The sequence below is a fragment of the Poeciliopsis prolifica genome, unplaced genomic scaffold (genome assembly GCF_027474105.1).
Source record: "Poeciliopsis prolifica strain line A6 unplaced genomic scaffold, Auburn_PproV2 SCAFFOLD006, whole genome shotgun sequence".
NCBI lineage: Eukaryota > Metazoa > Chordata > Actinopteri > Cyprinodontiformes > Poeciliidae > Poeciliopsis > Poeciliopsis prolifica.
Window position 1 is genome coordinate 936225 of NW_026562381.1, and position 21628 is coordinate 957852.

At 37.1% G+C, this 21628-nt stretch overlaps 1 protein-coding gene across 6 annotated transcripts in view; it reads left to right on the plus strand.

Moving 5' to 3' along the window:
• The window catches only part of LOC129360704 (protein diaphanous homolog 2-like), a 433378-nt gene that overhangs the window by 124900 nt on the left and 286850 nt on the right, over window positions 1–21628 (plus strand). For all 6 annotated transcript variants that reach the window (XM_055031073.1, XM_055031078.1, XM_055031077.1 and 3 more), the window contains 5 exons: window positions 4096–4204; window positions 9062–9172; window positions 10482–10594; window positions 14146–14262; window positions 20264–20382. In XM_055031073.1, the coding sequence (XP_054887048.1) occupies window positions 4096–4204; window positions 9062–9172; window positions 10482–10594; window positions 14146–14262; window positions 20264–20382 (569 nt within the window). The remainder of the gene's footprint in view (window positions 1–4095; window positions 4205–9061; window positions 9173–10481; window positions 10595–14145; window positions 14263–20263; window positions 20383–21628) is intronic.

Sequence of the window (21628 nt, forward strand, 5' to 3'; positions counted from 1 at the left end):
CAATGAAGGGCATTTTAGTGTTACATGTAGCAATTGTTTTCTGAGTTTCTGATCTAAAATAAAACAATTTGCTTGAGTTAAGTGGTTAACTTATTGGCAATTTATTTACAGTTTCCTCAGTCTTGAGATCTTCAAATTAAGGTTATTTAGACATAAATCTGAAAATTTAACATCACTACATATTTTTCTTTTGTTACATTGTTCAGGGTAAAAGTATGGAGCTGAATCTTGACTTATTAGATGTAGGTCTGATGGTGACTATGAAAGTGACAGAATTTTCTTTGCAGTATTGTTGTTCATATAATTATGTTTCCTCCCATTATATGTGAACTTTTCTGTTCTTTGATGTTGGAGCTTAACAAGTTCACCCGGCACAAGAATCTAGTTCTAAGTTTGGTTGATGCAACATAAACTTTAACCATAGTTCATCATCTAAACATTGTGGACTACATTAACAATCCCAAAATGATCCAATTCTCTTTTATCCATCATATTTTTATAAAATATAGTTTAACACAAGGTGTATCATGTTGTTCCAACAGAATGTTCAGCATTTTTAGTTTGGGCGTTGCCAGCTTATGTACATCTGTTTAATTCCCAACCTTTCGCTGTGCTCATCTACCCTGTTTTATTTCTCCAAATTCTTTCTTTCTTTATTTAAACAGAATGACTGAAAAGTGGCTTAGTGTGCACTTCTTCAATGTTTTTTTTTTCCCTCTGATATAAAATTCCAGATTCAGTTTAAAAATGCCATGTCATTTAAGGACTGCGCTTTTATTTCAGCCATAACTTTTATTTCAGCCATAACTACTGATCTCTTGTGCATCTTCAGGACTCAACTCTGAGGTGCCTCGTCTCATTCCCTGCCTGGAACAGGCTCCAAAGCAATGACACAAAACTGGACCTGCACATTATCATGATTCGCATAAGTGAACAAACTATTCTGTTTATATTTAATTTAAAATTTAATAAAATGACCTTAATCCAAAACTTATGTTAAACTTATGCAACATCTGTTGTTTTGGCTTTGAAACAACTTAGCTGCTTGACAATACAGTTAATAACATTTTCTGCAGCTCTAAACAGCAAGAATCACTAAATCTATTATGTGCATAGAAAGCCTGAATTAGAAGTACTTGCATAATTAACTAATATACTTTGCAATATTGATGTTGTGTACAGTGAGATCAATTTACAATCTATCATTTGAGCCTGGAGTGTTAACTTAATATTGTTAGGTTTATTACAGAGGCGGTCTCAAACTTTTGTCTTTTAGATACAACTTTAGATATTTTAATGTTCTTTGAAACCTAAATACAAATGGCTAAAATTGACTAGCTATTTCACTTGAATTATAATTTAACTGTCATTGCATTGGAAATTTTTCTTATTTTTAAATTTTTTTACAAAGCTAAGGTGTCAGAGCTTTTTCTCAGTCTCCTCTCCTAACCAGCATCAGGTAATGCCCCCAAACATCACAGTCGTGCTAAGAATGTCTCTTAATGGAAAAACTAATAACGAATTGTACAAGAATGAAAATTGCTACATAAATGAATGTTCCTCTGAATTTCAGTCTGTAGCAATTCAACAACACACAATCAGCGTTGCTCAGGCCAACCAAGATAAAGACGTTATCTGCTGAAGTAAGCAATATGTTGACATATTACAGATCACAACTCAAGTGAACTTGTGTTCCACTTGCAACAACTTTTGCATGTACATGCACTCGAGTCATTAATCAGTGCACTGATGTGGTTAATGAGTAAATTAGTTGTGTTCAGTTCACTCACCACATAGGTGTGATATAAACACACATGCATCACTGCTCTTATAATCTTGTAGTGGTGGTATATACCTCTCTATGTCTCATGATACTTTATTCACTCACACCAGTCACTCAAATAATTTAAAAATAGGTGGAACAACAAGCGCTTTTCCACAATGATATCTGTGCTATAAAATGTCCGGATCTTGTGGAAGTGACAGCCGAAGGAGCTGAGGTGTTGTTTTTTTTTCTTCTTCTCCGAAACTTCTCTGCCAACCGGTGCTGAGAATCTGACTCATGTTAGGCACCGTTTTTGGCTGACAGCATCAAAAGAGAACATGACACGTTAAGCAGATCTATCTCGCCTGTTTTGTAGCTACGACTGAACTGGCTTTAAAGCTGCTCAGTATGCAGCTCGTCATGTTTTCAGCGACTTTGTAATGTCTATCACAGGGTTCTTCCATTTATCTCCATGTAAGCCTTACTCTGCACATACGGTCCTATTGGTCGCACATGATGTTTGCTAATCACAAAGGTAGTGGCAGATGCAACAGCAACTGTGTCTGGTATATTTTACCAGAAACAGTTGGTAAAGATGTGCATTCCAAAAGTCTTCACACCGTTTGAACTTTTTCACATTTTAGCACGTTCCAACCTGGAATTTGAACATATTCTGTTTTACATTTTGGCTGAAAGACAAAAAGCTCTTTTCTTTCAAAGGGCAAACATTTTAAACTCTTTCAGGTTTGTATTTAGCACCTTGGGACAGATCTTTGTAGAAACACCTTTCTGTCAGATTAATCTTTTGAAATTTCGAGAATAAGAAACACAAACTAAGAAATTACTTCAAACCTGTGGGTTCATCCAACTGGACCTATTTTGAGGCATCCAGAATTTCAAGAAAACTAAACTCAGTCCCTGCGACAGACTGGCGACCTGTCCAGAACATAGCTGGAGATGGGCACCATCACCTCCCAAACCCCACTAGCGACAAGGATGAATAGAAAATGAATGGATGGATAAACTCAGTCCACCGAAGGAGGAAAGAAGAACATCGCCATTCCATATAGGAATTCAGTATCCGAGAAACTAATTGTTTTTTTTTTCCAAACATAATATTCTTGTACATTATGAACCCAATAACGTCCAGACACAGTAAATACAAGAGTAAAATTATCCTGTCAAGATCTGTGGTGTATTTACATCTCAAGAACAAGGACAACTTGTTTGAAGACAGCAATGTGCACATTTCACACAGAGAAGATGGTTAGTCTGACATTTTGGATCAAAGAAAAAACAATCTTAAAAATATAATATCATCCGATTAGCTAACCCAGTGGGTCCCACTGCCCTGCATGTTTTAGACATGTCTCCATTCCAGCATTACTGATTCAAATGAATAAATGACCTCCTCTGCATGGCATCACGTACTGCAGATGGTTGTTTCCCATTCCTTTTAATCAGCTGCAAGGAGACACCCAAAACATGCAGGACAGTGGTCCCTGAGAACCTAACGTAGCCCCCGAACAAACCTCTGGAGTCTTTACACAGTAATGGAGAATAACTTATCAGATATTCACTTAGAAAGTTACATTTGTTTAGAAGTTACTTGCTCTCAATTTTATTTTGGGAGTGGTGGAGGGTGATTTCAAATAAACCCCATGTTTTTAAATGTTGTATAAAACGGACTCTGCTTCTAATCAGTGAAATTTGTAACGGCATAAAATTTGCAAAGTTCAAAGGGTACGAATACTTTTGTAGAAACCTGGTGCATCAAGTGTGACTTCTTCTCTGGAAAACTGAGGGGAAGATGTTTCTCAAAACAATTTGTCAATTTTCTGGCTCATATTCACCTAATATGAATATAATTTTTCTCTGAACATTCAAAGAATAACTCAAAACACATTTGAGTTATTCTCAATTTACTTCTTGTTTAGTGTGTGTTTGTGACACCGCATATGTTCTCAGTTTAGTCTGAAATGATTAAGTACTCTAAAATGAGCTGGCTTGAGCCCTTTTTAACACTAATTTACCCGGACCTTTCAATAGCTTTCACATTACCAAATACATTTATTACAAACACTTGAATAGACCACATTTGCAGCAAAAGCATATCATTTTGTTCAAGCTTACCTTAACAACTGCAAGATCGAGTCCAAATGGGCTGCTGCTGCAATAGCAGCAAATTTAACATGAGTGAAAAAAATAAATTATCAGCTTTCACTGCCCAGCACGCGAGAAGAGATGGGTTTTGTTTGAGCCTTAAATTGTGAAGAAATGTCCTGTCGTTAAAGGTTTTAAAAGTGTTTGTTTGCTTGCTTTTTCCCCAGCCTGGATAAGATTCTGGCTGCCATGACAATTGCTGCAGAGAGGAACAATAAAGAGAGATTTGCTCCAATTGTGGAAGGACTGGAGAACCACGATGCCCAGCAGCTCCAGGTGAGTAATTAGGCATGCACACAGCACACACAAAAACAACAAGCAGCGCACTGATCCAAATACCTCCACACTGCTCTGCTGTGATGGGATGAAGTGAAAAATAATTGATTGGGAACCCAAAACGGAGATTAAATAAAGTATTTTAGGAAAACTCCTACTTGATGTTTTGCACAGTGGACCCAGAGCGGACACGGTAGACGCAGAGCAGGCCCAGTATACAGAATGTGTCATATTTCTTCAAGATCCTAATGGGAGCAGACATGACTCAAATTGACAGTTTTGCCACTCTGTGTGTTTGGTCCATTTATACCTCCATCTCAGCTGTATTACCACATCTTTCATTGCTTCTGTCTTCATGTCGACTTGTCCACATCAAGTTCCCCCTAGGACATGACAAGATGTGATCAGAGTGCTATTATAATCAACTCAATGCTCCATTGCCACTTCTTTATTAAAAGAAAACACCTGCCTCATTGAGCACCTTCACTGAATGGCTCCTTTCTCTTTGCAAAACCCATAAAAAAAGAAAGATGAAGTAAAAGAAATATATTGAGTTTGTCTTTCTTTCTTTGTCATATTTCCCCTTCCTCTGGCTGTTTCTACTCATCTTTTTTTCCCACATCCCACAAATACTTCCTCTTGCTTTTGTCTATGTTGCTGTCAAGCTGAATCTCGGAGGACTCTGTGAGAGAGGCCAACAGAGCAGCATACCTCTCTTCATTTTCACCAGTGTTCTTTAGGAACAGAAAAACAACTAACAGCAACAACAACACCACTAGAAGCTTTTTTTTTTGTCCTTAAGAGTCCAGAGCAAGGAATTACTTAAGGAATTAGATTAGCTGCAGGGCATGAGAAGTCATGAAAAAAAAGTCATGAAAGAAATTGATGAGGCGGGCAGCGGAGGAGAAACAAGATATTCTTTTATTAGTAGGCTGTTGTTTTTCCTTTAAATTTTGCCATTAATGAAATGAAGCTCTGCTAATTGTGGAGTAAATTAAAATGCTTTGCTGATACAGGGGTTTTGGGGGAAATTAATAGACTTTAAATCCAAAGGCTGTGATGTTCTGCACAGCTAGAGTTGGCTAATGTGATTAAAATGTGTTTTAGTGTAGTTAAGGCTACAGCTGAACATGAGGGAAATTCCCGGTTTCAAATTTCTTACATTTTCCAGCTATTAGTAGTTTAATTACAATTACAATTTCTAATCAAGAACTTTTAATTTTTGTGTCACTTTTAACGTAACGTCATGCAGAAATAAACAGAAAATACCCCAAATTTTGTTGAAAATAAATAAACACTAGGCTACGTGAATGAAAACACCCGTGAACTAAAACCATGGCCAGTGAATTATTTCACTAAAACTAGTGACCCGGCTTGAAATCTGATTGTAGTGATGAGATGCACTCAGACCAGAACCTTCAGAAACGCAGAAAGAACCAGAACCAAAGATGAAGAAGCAGCATTCGATTTTCATTTAATCTGGAAAAAAAAAAACATCCAGAAAACAATTTATTTAAATCAAGACTAAACCTTCATCCCCTTGTTTAGAGCTCACTTTGATTAATAACTGTAAAATAGATTAATTTTAGTCTGGATTGTAGCTTTCCATTACTTTTCTTTATCCTGCTGCTCCAATGCAGTGTTTGTTTTTAGATTTGTTCAGTGTGTTATGTTTTTATCATATAAACCACTTTAAGCTGCTTTGTTGCCAAAAAACCCTAACTGAACTAAAATCTTAATGAGATTTACATCCTTCAACTAAACTGTTAATTTACAGAGAGACAACAAAAGACCAAAATGCTTTCCTATATAAATATTTTTATATGTATCTTTATGACAAAGTTAATTTCTCTTGGTTAGAATAGACAAATATACCCAGATCCAAATATAGTGATGAAATTAACTCAAATAACACTGAAAGGTGGTTCAACAAAGAGTTTGTTCAAGGGTGTGTGCAGTCACACAAACAATTTATTGCATCTTTAAGATTTTATGCTGTTGTTTAGCTTTTTAGGTTAAATTGTAGCGGAATGTCACATTAAAGCTGGCAAATATTTTAAAATAAGTATAATTTTTTTTCACCTCACATGTTAACTGATTACTTTTGAGATGTGTTGAAACACTTAGGGAAGATTTTGGGGATTGGTTCGAAGTATAATGCAAGCAGAACTACGATGGAAATTTATGGTGAAATAGTAAAAACTAACTAGGAAAATCTACAAAAATGCGGCAAATTCAATTTAATGGTAAAAGGATGAAATTTGCATTAAGTGAAAAAAACCCAAAGCAACATATAGACCACCCTAGAGGTTTAGATATTTAAATAAAAAAGGTTTTCTACTCTATTATTCTATTTCTAAGTAATATGTAAAAGGTATGTAATAGTATTTTTGTATAGAAAAATCAAATATGAGAATGATTGTCCTATTGTTTGAAGATGTTTGGCAACCAGTAATTTTCTTCCTCCGTCCATCCTAGCTTTAACTTTCTTCTTTTTACAAATTAAAATTACAAATTTAAAGCCTGTCTTTTGTACAAATGTTTTCCATAAATGTATAATGTGTTAGAACATCAGTATTTTAAGACTAACACAAAGGACAGTGAACTTTAGAATGTTCAATTTGGAGAAGTCTTACATTTTTCCATGAAAAGCTTGACCATATCTGATTATATTCTTTCTTACTTATTCTTGTTTTCCTCGTCCAGTTCCTCACACAGAGAGAGATTTTGGCCCAGAGATGCTCAAACTGACAGTGAGAGGAAGCAGAATACATCCAAAGAAATGGATGTGACAGCCCCAAAGAATCAGCACAGCTGTGACTCTTATTAATAACACATAACAACATAGAGTGTTGGGTCAAGGTTTAAGAAGCCAACATTTCAGATTTTGCCATGGGAATCCTTCAGCCTTTTATCGATTGTCTGTCAAAGGAAAAGTGCCTCATCTTTGGCTTGCTCCCTGAAAACACCTTACTTCTCATTATATTTCATCTGCTATTTCCTCCTCCTAACCCTTACTCATCCATCCACCCACCCACCATGCGCACAAACTCTTTTTTTCACTCTTTCTTCTTCCAATAAATCCATTAATAATGCACATCTAGTCAATAGCCTCACAGAACTGGACTGTGTTACTCATTTTACCTGATTCTTTCTTTACTTTTGTCCTCAGTGCTGCGGTTTAGGCTCTGAAGAGCAATAGTGAAGCAAGTACTGACTAACAACACCCAACATCAAGCAATATAAATCACGTTTTGCACTCTGAGCATGAAAAAAAGTAATAATTTTGTTTATGTCTCAGCAAATAGTTAGACACTATTGTACGTGGGTTTCATTCATTAAAATCAGGTAAAATCCTTTCTGCCAATGCCATAGAGTTTTTAGTGGTGGCAGTTTTTAGTGTGATGGTATAAGGCATCATCTCACTCCCCAAAAAAAGGACAAGATCCGTCATGATAGGAGGCAATCTCAATGGAGAGATGAATTAAGTTGGAGTGCTGCAACCAGTGGTGGTCGCATGTTTCCACTCTCAGGGATCAAACTCCGTCCCACAAGACGTCAATGTGTTGCGCCACAGAGCAAGCTTTATTGGAGACAACCGATGAAGAAAGCATGAAATGGCCTTCATGAAGTCCTGACTTCAACCCCACTGAACACAACCATTAGCAAACAGTAGGCACCACTAACAAAAAAGTTAGCTGCGCTAACCAAAGCACTACTCATAAACATTAGTTATTCTAACACTAAAGTCCTTCACTAACATGGTATTTAACATAAATTATTGCCAAAGCGCCAATTTAAGCCATGTATCAATGAACAGCATGTTACAACATATTATCCTCAAGAGGGTTAAATTTTTTCACTCACTTCAAAATAAGAACATGTATAAATGGCTAACTACATGAAGTTAACCAAAACTTTGACACACATTTTGAAGTAAATTCAACTTTTTCATAAAGCAGAAAAATAGATTAGCACTTTTGGATGAATTAGTTTACAGGAAGCTAAGTGCACTAAACACTTTAAATATTAGCAAAGCTCTAAAGCGCTGAAAAAACCCCCAGCAGCTCTACTATTAGAACCATAGCAGATTACAGCCACTGCAGCTGACTAAATTGTGACAAATGCTGCCTCTCACAAAGCAGTTTGGAGCCAAGGCGGTCATGCCAGTCTCGTGATGTTATGTTGTTCTCCCACACTCTACTGAAGTCTTGTTTTTTGATGTTGTTGTTTTTTTATGAAGGAATTAATGTTAAATAGCCAAATATACCTTGTTTCTTCAAACTCCATTAATCCCATATAATAAATGACACAAAACTGGAGTCAATAGTATATTAATCCGTTTGGTGTTGGCAGAGAGGATTTAACAAGTCACATTTAACTTTGCTGCTCAGCTTGCAAATGCATTATTCTTAAAAATAATTACTATTCAAAGAGAAACAAACAGACTTTCCAACGGTAGGAGATTTGCTGCCAAGTAATTGACTAAACACCAAATGTTCTTACTTTTTATGCTTGGTATATTTAGAGATGTACCAGTAAATTGGAAAGACATCTGAAATGGACCCATTCCAATTTTGATCTAGGATCAAATGCTCATAAAATCATTCTTTGCTCCTGTTTCCTGTTTATCGTCACATCAGACAACAGTATTAACTTTCTTAATATCTAAAATTTGTGACCTTTATTTGTGACATAAAGGTCACAAATGCTGTGATGCATGCCTTGCAATTAGTTTTTTTTTTACAGTTTAAGTTAAAACTACCACTAAAAAGTCTGCAATTCAGCCAGGAAAACCAAAATTTTAGTTTCTGTTTTGCTCATATGTTACTGGTTTTTTATTTTTGTGATCTCCAGGTCGCCTGCATGCAGCTGATCAATGCCCTGGTCACTTCGCCTGATGACCTGGACTTCCGGATACATCTACGCAACGAGTTCCTCAGATGCGGCTTAAAGAAGATCCTTCCTGTGAGTCAATGGAGAACAACTTGCAGTCAGATTTAGATCAGTCCTAACTTTATTGAGGAGGAATGAAGTGACCTAAATATTTAACGTATTCTTCATCTGCCAAACGAGATCAATGAAGACTTTTAAGTCAGTTCGGTTAAACTTTACCTCATCAAACCAATTACTTTGCTTCAATGAAGCAAGTCTTTTTCCTACTTCTGCCTTTTGGAGAAATCTATTCATTTATGTGCATTTTGAATGTTAGATGTAATTAAATTGATTTAATTATTTTTTCTTTAATGATTTTTGGAAAGAAAAATGGGAGTGACTGTATAGAAAAGCTTCAAAACAATTGGTGTGATTAATAGTAGCAAGGGCTTGTGGAAAGCGTGGTGCAGAGCTCGCACCTCTGCACTGCGCCGTTATTATCGGCAACCTCACCGTACCAGCTTCACACGAGCCGAAGGCGAGCGAGCTCCGGCTCATCACTCAAACTCTCATTTGTTGCAAGTGGGGTGAATGTGTCACAGAGCCAGTTGTTAATAAGTCATCCCAGCTGCTCCTGTTGATTTTTACGGTCATTACTTTAATTATCTCCATTTCTGCCCTCTGATATGAAAGAGCCTCTGTGTACAGTCGTTTATGAATCCCACATTCACCACTTTTATTGCCCGCATTCAGCGTGACACTCCTTCATCTAATTATGAGTTATGCTCAGGAAGGTGTGTATCTGTTGGCCAAGAAACAGTGAAGTCCGCCGAAAAAGAAAGCAATTTGTTTTGTTCTGATAGTCCTTGGCTGACTGTGTTTGCCTCCCTTCTTCTTGTCCCTCCTTTACTTTTGTGTGCCATTGTGCATCTCCCTGCAAACTAGTGCTGGTTGCTGGAGACAGATGGTGCACCCCCACAACGGTGCAAGGTGATTGATACCTACAGAAATTGGGTTACATTTGGCTGTGTCTCACCACATAAACTCTATTGCTGATGATTCATAGCGAAGTGGTAAAGAGCAACTCTGTGTCCCCTTGTGGCTGGTACAGGTGTGCAGGAATTGGTTCTGTCTGGAGCTGTTGGTGAGAGGGTTGATGCTATCTTAGTTTTCTTTTTATACCAAGACTGCTTTTGAAAAAGTTTTTCACATTTTGTCATGCTATACCCACAAACTTCAGTATATTTAACTGGAAGTTTTGTGATAAAACACTACAATACAGGAGGATTGCAGTAATTGTAGTAAGTGATTTGTAGTTGGAAGGTAATGTAAAAGCTACATTAACTGTGTATTTTATTTATAAAAAACACTTTTAACTCCTGGTACTTTCATTAATTTCCAGGAGTTAAAAAAAACAGAGGAGCTGGACATTCAGCTGAAGGTGTTCAATGAGAACAAAGATGAAGACGCCATCGAACTCTCCCATCGCCTGGACGACATCCGTGCTGAGATGGAATATCCTTTGGTCTTTTGTGTTACCACCCAGAGGAGTGATGTATATTCCTGCAGAACTAGTGATGTGCCTGTGCGTATCGTCGGTTTTGGTCCAGCTTTGCAGACTAAATCCGCTTCATGGCTTTGTTCATTAGTGGAGGATTAGATGAGTCAAAGCACAATATCCGGCTCTATCCCCAGACAGGTACCCTTAGTAAATAACCCAGTCATCTTAACCCATGACCTCTTTACTCCTTTATTTGCTCTTCTCCTTCAATCCTTTCCCTCTGCTCTTTAGTTTGACTTTGTCTTTTTGTGAGCTTTGAATTGTGAAAGACATTAATGAAACATAAAAAAAGTATGACATTAATATTTCTACCATCTTAATAAAGTAATTTATTTCAGTAATAAATTATACTGTACGATGGATTCCTTAGACACAGTGATATATTTCAAACCTTTATTTTAGCCTTTATTCTAGATTACTAGCTTACATTTAGTAAGAATTTGGTTCTGAGAGCAATTGAAATAAATTAGTATTAATTAAAGGGTCTTTTAATGCACCACTCTTATGTTATTGCTGTGACTCAGATCAAAAATAGAAATGCTGTATTAAAGCATATTGACAGAAAGTTTAGTGGAAGGAAAAAAGTATGTCAAAATGCATACTAGAAAGACTTGCTCACAATGCCAAAAGTACCAATATCCAGTTTAACGACCATGCTATGACTGTGATATCATGGCATTTTCAATATTAGACAAGTGAAAAATAAGACACTTAAATCCGACAAGCTGAATGTCAATATTAAAGTAACCTGGGCTCCATTATCATCTCAACAGTCCCTCAGGCTCACAGCTTCAGTAATTCATGCAAACGAACCCTTAACCAAGCATTTTCTTTATTTTTCAAGAACCTGACATTTTTATTGCTGCTTCTACCATATTTTTCCTTCCACTAAACTTTCCATTAGTTTGTTTTGAAAATGGACTCTGGGTAAATAAACGAAAACACAATGTTTTTCTTGGTTTTTTCTCATTTCTGATGAGCTACATTTGGGATTTTTCATTATGTGAAACCATAAAAATATATGCCTCACATTTCACTTTTGAAATAAAATCCTGAAATAAAAGGTAAAGACCCTGCCAATAATATTTTAATTCCCTGAGATGCACCTGTAGCTGCACCACTCGTTTCTCCACCTTTTAGCTCTGAAATTTTGGCGTGTAAGTAATAAGAGGAGCACAAATTTAGTCCTGAGTGGCAAACTTCTCCTGGCATCCAAGAAGAGCTCTTTAATAATTCAGAAATCTTCTCCCAGGCCATGTATGAATAGCTGACATTGTGAGCAGACGAACCAGACTCTGACATTATGTAGATGTTCGTTCCTGCTTCCATTTTCTTCCACAGCTCTTGTAAGGGCATAAAAGTGCCACGGTGAGTGACAGTTTGGTGTGACACTTGCGAGGGGAGGAGGAGTTGTGAATGTGTGCATAGAGATGGGCGGGTGGAGGTAGAGAGGTGTAGCTAGATTAATGATGTGCTTGAGCAGGTTCACAAATGAGAAGGCCTAATGTTTGTTTCCAAGGACAATGTGATATTGATCTGTGAGGTATGGTCCTGATTGGAAAACCCAGGTTACCCTTTGTTCTTTTGTCTGCATGGAGCGCACACACACACACACACTCGCAGCAGCAGAACCTCTACCACCTGAGCTCTGCACATGTGTCTTGTTTCTCCCAGCGGTTTCATAAATATTAACCTGAAGAGACTCCTCTGTCCAGCTCTTGGTCCAGGTGCTGAGGAGATGACTCCAGGCTCTAATAAATATTAATGAACTGTGGAATGGTGATTGATTGACCCCACCACTGACTGGCCTACATCACACTTGACTGCCACTCATGTTTATTCATTATTTGGAGAGAGAGCATAAAGTGACGGCGAGAGAAACTGAGAGTGAGAAGAAAGAGCTTCAGTTGCGTGAATGAGGGGGGCATGGAGGAGCTCAACGTTTTACAGCGGGGTTGCGTCCGAAGGTTAGTGATAGATGAACGAAGCTCGGCTCTCTCCCAGGGTGAGCTCCTTCTCCCCCCCCTGCCTTCTGAAATGCAGCTGTGGTGAGGTTATAATTGAATCTCCCAGGGCTGGTAATTCTCCCAGGTACTGCAGAGGAGAGAAACGATACTTTAGAAGAGCTTTAATTCCCCCCTCTGTTTCTAAGAGAAGAAAAAAAAAATATTTAAAGCATTTTAATTACAGACACTGTTAACATTGATTTGGAGAGCGGTGAAACAGCATTTAAAAGCATTGATCTTTTCCAAACGCAGTGAGGGATCTGGCAAGCGGAGCAACCCATAGATCATGAACACATTTCTCCGGCGTCTGTGTTGGCTGTGGCTGTTGATGACACTGTGGGTTTAAATACTTTAATGCAGATTGTGAAGAACTACAATTTGTGTTTATATTTGAATCGTCGTCACTCAAAAGTATACATTCACTCATGAGCATGAATGTTGTCTTAATTTGAGGCTTTGATTCATTTAGACGAACGAAGCAAGATCATTGATAATAAAACCTACCCAACCCTAGTAATAGAAAATGTCACTTAGCAAGATGATTGGTTGACATCGACAAGGACCTGGCATAATTCTGGTTGAATAATTGACCTCTCTTATAAAATAATTGTAAATTAAAATTGATCTGCTTGCTGACTTGGATCCAACTTTCTGTTGATATCAGGGGAAATATAAACATTTGAAGTTAGCCTTTCTGCTAATTTTTCTCTCCACTTTATACAATACAGCTGTATGAGTAGCGGTGAATCGCATCCTGTGCAATTATCTAAAATGTGTTCATACTTTCCTTTAACTTGCTTTGTTTGAGCATCTAATTTCCGTTTTTATCATCTTGTCCTCTTTGAACAGTTGAAAGATCAAAACAAATGCTTTTATTCGGGATGTATTGCTCATTAGACTTAAAGCATTAAAAGGCCCCTTAGATTTACAGGCTGCTTCAGATGTCGAGCCATCAGTGGATTCTCCTTTAAAAGCAAAGCTAAGACGCACAATCAATACCTTTTGCAAATTTTATCTCCCAGCATTTTTCTTCATGGTGCATGGCAGTTTCGATATAAAGGTTTAGCCTCACATATGCTTCTGCCCTGCAAAAGATCAGATCCTCAAGATTTAGTTGGTGTAGAAAAGTAAAGCATTGTGTGACTTTTTCATGTAATTAGTTTTGTATGTCTTGAAAGGTCTGGAGTGACAGGTGAACCTGTGGGAGCTTTCTTCAATGCCAGTCCCCCCTTCTCAACTTAGCAGTTTACTCTGTCACAGCTCCCCTGAGAGACAGCGGAAAAGAGAAATTATATCTCTGTTGACTTTTGTGCGATGATGCCTGTCAGAGAAGCTGAGCTGCAATCCATAAAAGAAAATAAAATAAACGCTTCTAATGAAAACAAACTGTAATAACCTTTAAATGTTCACAGGAGCTGAATAAGTTTGTCAGAATGGATGCTTTTATAGCTATCTGATTTAAGAAAAAAGTTGTTTTTCCCTTAACCTTGCTCCCTCACTGATATGAATGAAGTGTACCATCTCCTGTCAAATATGGTGAAAGACACCGCCTCGGAGACCTACTTTCTGTCAATCCTTCAGCACCTATTGCTTATCAGGAATGACTATTACATCAGGTAAGTTCTGTTTGGCTTTTACATACTGCTGGCCTTGTATTGACTGATGACCTGGTGAGGCTAGCTCTCACTCTGCCTCTATAACTGCAGATACAATACCCACAAACCCATCATTCTCATTTTACGTTCACCCAGGCACTTTTCTTTAACGGATGCCTGGACAGCCATAAAAATCTCCTCTCCGGACTTGCATCTGCCTTTTAAAAAAGAGACATTTAAAATTGTAAAGGAAAATTTGAGCTATTAGCTGCATTGTTAATCACAACAGGCTCAGTGATCAGGGTAATCAGTAGCAACTTTTTGATGTCTTTCTGCTCCTATACACCTGAATCAAATGGCTGAATTACCTCTTTGGCATGTCAGCAATATTTGTAAATGCCTTGTCATTACCCATTGATTAGATTCAGGTGTGGTGGGGCAGAGATGTGTCTCAAGGTTGCAGGACAGTGGCACTGCTTACTAATATTAGCGTGCAGTCTGATATCACTGCTGTTCTCTGTATTTTACGTTTCAGACGCTGCAGCAAAATGTTCACTAAAACAGGCTGCACGTCACATAAGATCAAATAAAGATCTATAAAAGATCAAATAAACATATTTTTTTTATTATTTTTTTAAATTGACATTAGAATATGAGACCAATGTGGGTGAGAAACCTCTAGTTGAAATCTGAAAACTTTAAAAAGGAACACCTTATTTGTTGTACATACACAACTCAACAATCAAGATAATCTCTGTGAGAAAATGTTTATCTGGTAATTCTATATCTTATAGAAGAAACAGAACGTCTTTAGTAAATCTTATTCTGAACTATAAAGTTAATTGCTTGTTTACAGAATGCAGCATTATTTCAACCAAATTATTCATTCACTTTTCAATAGCTTTTTTGTTTTTTTCAAATTCAAATTGCTTTATTTCTCCCAAAATAAATTAAATGTTCATACCATCCAAGTTTTTTCAGTCAGTGTGAAAAGTGATGCTGTGATCAGAAAGGTCTCCAGTAGCAGTCGGCCTGACAAAGAGTCTGTGTTGGCCTCTGAAAAAACCCTCAGATGATTTCTCTTCTCCTGTACAATTTTTCAATAACTTTACCAAATGATGGCCTGAAAGTTACAAACCAAAATATTGTTTAGATTTTGTATTTTTTTTTTTGGATCACGTCCTCCAGACTTCTGCCTACTGTAGCTTGACTCATTATCTGGGATAGAAGTGCTACATCACTGATATCCGTATGTTAAATTCTGCAAGTTTGAAGAACTCCAACCAACAACCTTAATTGGATGAGTGTTGGCTGTGTTGCACAGGAGAAAGCAGTCGTTTAATAGTTGGTAGTTCTTATTTCTTTGCACTGTCTGAATGATCGTCATCAGGGGAGCCGTTTCAGTCAGGACATCGTTTTGTTTTGTTGAGAATTAAGCCACTCTAAAATGTAAGCTGCCTGATGTTTGAAAAAGCAGATTAGTCAGTGACTGTAAAATGAGAGTGTGACTTATTTTAATAGAGAGGCTCTGATTAATTTCTTGCTGCGTCAGAACTTTTTGCAGAACTGCAACTTAAAAAAAAGAAAGTTGGAAGATAACTTGAGGATGAGAGGAGGTGGATGAATTTACTAAAGACAAGTTGCTGTCCCCTTGGAGTCATGAATAATGCATTCCTCATCTATTCGGAGGAAGTGAGAAATAGAATTCACATTAACCATCCATGTCTACCTCTGCTTCGTTGTCCATGTTCAGCTCCTTGAGGCAGAAGCATGAAGGGATCAGTTGAACCGCTCATGAAAAATCCCGTAAAGTTCTTTCAAAAGATATGTTATGAGTTTCTTTTCCCTTCAACCATCCAAACTAATGCAAGAATGAACTACATTACAAGTAGAAATGCATCGAGTGAGACATTTAATTCCCTATACATCACAGCTGCAGATTATGGAAGATGGAGAACTAATGCAGTCTAAACAGCTTTTTAAATAAATGTTGTATTTTGATTTAAGGTTGGATGAGGTGAATATGAGGAAGAACTCTGAATCCAGACCAATTTACAAAAAACATGAGCTTGTGTATATTATTTTTGTCCACTGTGTTGGGCTTTTTCAAAGTAGTCCCACCCATCAAAATTATTTATGTGTAGTCATGTTGCAGCTACAAAACTCAATGGATTCTTGAGATGTTATATCCTAAAACTTTAGATAATTGTGAATATACATAATATATGTTAGTGACTTAATTCTCAACTAACAACCTATACAATTACAGCTTTTTGAGTGCATCTACTAGCTCTGCATTTCTGGAGATGGAAATTTTCAGCCCAGTTGGATTTTGACTGAGCAATTTTTCACATAAACATCCTTCGATCTAAACTATCACTTTGCAGCCTTTTGTAGTTATAATGGTAGGTTTTGTCATTTCCACAAATATGATTTTCGATTTAATTTTCCTGATGAGTTTTGTTTTGTAATTTTCTCTAACAAACCTCTTAGGCGTTTGCAGAACAGCTGCATTTATACTGGGATTAAATTAAACACAGCAGGTGTTGGCTGTGTCTTCTGAAGGCAGTTTGTTGCTTTATATTATTTTATTTAGTATTATACCCTTACATTTCTCAGCACGCGTCTCAGATTTTTATTTTTAACATGTTTTGAAAACTTTATATCTTTTTGTATATCTTCCCTTCCCCCATTATTTACATATTTGTGTTGATCTGTTGCATAAAATCCAAATGAAATGAACAGATGTTTGTGGATTTGACGTGGCAAAGTCCAGAACATTTACAAGGAAGTGTATTTCCCCTTTTCTTTTTCTTTATCTCACTCAATTTTCCATTTGCTACCACTTATTATTTTAAAATATTATATAATTAAGCATTTGTTTTTTAAACATTGCAGTCTTCTAATTATGAGTGAACCCGCTCTGTCTACTACAAAGTCTCCAAACAAAACAAAAGTTGTATGTTTTCTTTTTCCCCCTCCAGGGCTGGGTTTATTTTTGATAATTAATCTTTCCTTGCAAGTGTAATGAATTGGAACAGATCAAACCCACCCAGCAATAACAGAGCAGAACTGCTCTTTTGGAGCCTGGTGAGAGGGGGATTACACTGGTTATGTGGAGCAGGGCTGGATCAAGTGGCTGAACCACAAGTTATCACTAAAAGAAATGAAGGTGCCAAAGAAAAAGAAGAAGTTGAGGATGATACTGGGGACATGTGCTCGCTTCGGGAGCCCAGGCCTGCCCACTGTGGAAGGGCCCTGACAGTTCTGGGTCACTCTCTCCATCTCTAGTTATCTCCACCCGGTCTCTATCTGCTCGGTGGCGGCGGTGGAGGATGGAGGACGAAGGGGAAAATAGTGTGGCTTATTGAGATAATAATGTGGTGTGCATTCATGACAGTTGTAAGCCGAGTCCCCACGGTGCTTAAGCCATGCGGGGCGACGTGCGAGCTTTCACCAGCTTGTGCCAGTCATGAGTGGGTGAATCCACCAGCTCAAGATTAATGTGTGGCATTTCATGCTTTCAAAACAACACACCTAAATGCTGGTTTATTCTTATTTGCTTTGGCTGAATATTTATTTTATTTTTTTTTATAAAACAACATTTGTGTGCCCTGCCCACAAGTTATCGCAGTGGAAAAATAGACTTTGAAATTAGCTGTTAAACTTAAAAGGGCAGATATTAACTCTGTTTCATTTAATGTTTGATGGCAACAAAGTGCTCTCATGTTCCTTTTTATTTTCTCACTGACATACTTTGTTTATGTTCAGTTTTTAGTCTTTTTGGACAAAATTAACTCACCTGGCAGCAGACACTTTGTTCACAGTTCTGCCTGCTGTAATCAATTATCACATTTTAGCAGCAGTAATGCTTCCCCTCCTTCTCGCTCAATGTTTTTCACGCAGAACCAACAGACAGCCAAACCTTTGATCAGACTGAAGTCCTTATCTAATCTAAGTCGTCTTAAAACCTCAGGCTTTTAGACGTCTGCGGTTATAAATCAATTGGACAATCTAGAGGAAGCTAAAAATATTAAACTCCAGCATAGTTATGTACCACGGTGGATCTTTTACCGTCATCCACTGGTGTAAAATAACAAAACACATTAAAGTGTAGTTGTTTTTTTCATTAGGAATTTAATGGTGATCAGAGGGACTTAATCGACGACTGTACTTTGAATTTATTTCTGTGCTGTTACCAAAAACAAACTGAATAATTTCCTTTGATTATTTAATCAGATCACTGTTTCCCAGATGCTAATGGATTTCTCTTTTAGTAATTATGCGTCAATGATTCACTTCAGATCTGTCCGCCCAAACATTCACAAATTACTTAAGTAGCTTAATATCACTCACCAAATCATCTGTTAGCCTCTGAAAAGATATGAAGCATGGTGAGGATGTTTTATATGTAGATTCTGTCAGAAGTTGATGCTCACTCTGGTTGTTGAATGTAAGGACAATTTTGTTTTACCGTTGACGTTAAAATTGATATTTAATTGTGTACAGAAAGGCCCAATTCACTCTTTCACTAATTTTCACTCACATTTTTTACTATCTTGTCCCTTTATATTTCTTTTTCTCCCTTAAGGGAGCTTTTTTTCCCTTTTCTACTTCATTTATATACATGAATGTTATCATATTGCATTTCTCTACTTTCATTCGGTACGTAAAGTTTGCATTTATCTGCATGACTTAATCAGCATGTTTTCTTGTCTTACCATTTTTGTGAAGTGATTGAGAGGATAATGCCTCCTTGTCAGTTCATTCTTACACCACTGGGAAACAAGCAGTCATGTGTCAGACTTGTCCTGCATTTTTGTTATCCATGTTGGCCAGCTTCACATTATACTTATATATTACATTATATAATTGCATATTCATATGTGTCTGTAGATATTACAGTGATGATTTAGTCAATTTTTCAAAGTTTTCAACATTTTTTCTCCAAGTGTGCGGTCACACCACTACAACAAAATATGTATTTATTTTAAAGGTTTCATATATTGAAACACATTAAAACAATAAACAAACTTTGTTTTGTAACCAATTTTGACTCTAAAAAGTTGACTAAATACCATTTTTGTTTTGGTTTGTTTGTATGTGGTGATTCTATAAATTTGCTGTTGAAAGCTTTTACTTTTATGTGTTCAAGTGTGTGTTTTTTTTGTGTTTTGATGTTTTGAGGAGGCCCAGCAGGAGACATCAGTTTGATGTCTCAGAACCCTTCCATGCGCTTGAAAAGTGAAGTTTAGTTTTAGCATATTAGGTTGTTGTCTGGTTGCCTTGGCTGACAGTTTGTCAAACATCTGCAACCCAAGATGAAAATTTAACTTGCAAAGTAGACGCTGTTAAGCTAGTGGAAGAATAAAAAAGAAAACAAAAAAAAACTAAACAAATTTAAACATCAAATGCTGGCCTGTGTTGGGGTTAAAAAATAATTACTTCTCAGTTTGAAGCTCGGCTTAAGATGGCATTGTATTTGCTAAATGTCACTTGCAATTAAAGTTGATAATGTTACACAGAAAAGGTCACACAGCAACCTGCGTGGTGGCGACGGACTTTCAGGCTGATTCACAGTCCGTGTTTGAAGACGCCACGCTCCCAGTCACACTCCCAACTGCCTGGCATGTTTTCCTGCCCATTGTGCCTTTAATTACACACATTACACTGATTAGATTTACATTTCAGTTTTTACGGTCACCCTAATTGGCAAAGAAGATTGCAAATTATGCAAGGGGGCAGGCGTAGCATTGGCGGCCGTCAGTCACCTTGAAATGGACAGATGATCGTGTGGTTGGTTTCTGTGTAGCCATTAATCTGCTAAATTTACGATAAGGGTGAAGCAAGTGATCAAATTTAATGGTGTACCTATTTTCTCCAGCAGCAGCCTTTTCGACATGGCATTTTGTGACCTCTACTTGGATAAGGGAATCATTTGTGGTTAATTAGCCTCATGGGCTTTGTGTCACTCATATCTTTCATGTCTAATTGTTCTGCTTTGTCTCGTGACCTCTCTCAGACCTCAGTACTACAAGGTGATCGAGGAATGTGTGTCTCAGGTGGTTCTGCATCGCAGTGGGACGGACCCTGACTTTGGTTACAGTAAACGATTGGATGTGGACTTCACTCAGCTTATTGGTAACTTTTTCAACTACTTCATACTTCAAATGTCTGTGTTGTCTGTTTGTTGGAAAATGCTAATATTTCTGCTAATGCTAATATTTTTTGATACTTGTGTTGTATTCTTAATTTTTGACAAGATACTATTATTAAAGTAGGGTTTAACTATAGTATTCCTTAAAATAGTTATTTTTACACATGCAAATACAAAAGTATTCATTTTGTATGTTCAATTAAAACGTTTAGAAAAGTGTAACCAATTTAAAATCAACCTACAGAAAAGAGGAAAAAAAGGAAAACTAGCCCCTACAACTAGTAGCACTTCATTTGTTTTTCTTCATAAACTCAAACATTTACAGTTTAAACTGACAATTGTTTGAAGATCCAGCTTTCATGTGACTCACTGAACTGATAATTACCTGTATAATCTGAGAGCTGCTTCATATCTGTGTTGCATAGAGTCAACTGACCTCTGGCTCCTACAAATGGGCATCTCATCCCAGGATGATCAAAATACATTCCACAAATCTCTCTGTATTCCTTGATTTGGCCTCAGAAGCAGCACTGCAGAGATTCATGTTTTTATTGGGCCAAGGTCCAAAAATTATGCTGGGCATGCCCAAATTACTGCTGTTGATTTGTATTACTATGCTACATGTAACTGCACATGAAAACATAATTCAACCACAAACTGCAATGTTTCTGGTTGGTGTTGTTGGACTAGTTATTGTGTTTATCATAACTGTATATTCTTTTCAAAAATCAATAGGTTTACTAGCTAAACTCATAGGCTGGTGGAAAACGTCCACAATTTGCAGTCTATCTAGCATGTATAAAACGAAAACAAATTTTACAGAAAAGTGTGCTTGATTTGGCCAAATGAATCATATAATAGAGAAGCATTTGCTTTAATTCAGTTATTTGTGTTGGTGGAGTCAAGCAGACAACATTAATTTGAGCTGCATTGCCAAAGGAGAATTTTTTTTCCTGCTGAAAAATAAAAATAAATTGACTTTGTCTCTCACAGTCGTGTCGCTAGCCTGTGACTTGCCAACAAAGGGTCATTAAAAGTTTCTAAACTTATCCCCTGAGAACAGATGCTGCATGAAGCTTTCTCTCACACTTTGCTGAAGTTTAATAAAAAGCCCATGGAGGAATGAAATGTCTTTTCTGCCCTTTTTAGACTTATTTTTAGCATTTTAGTTTCCTCTTTTAAAGCTCGTTGTCATCTTAAGCTGTAGCTGTGTAATGATGGCAGGCTACG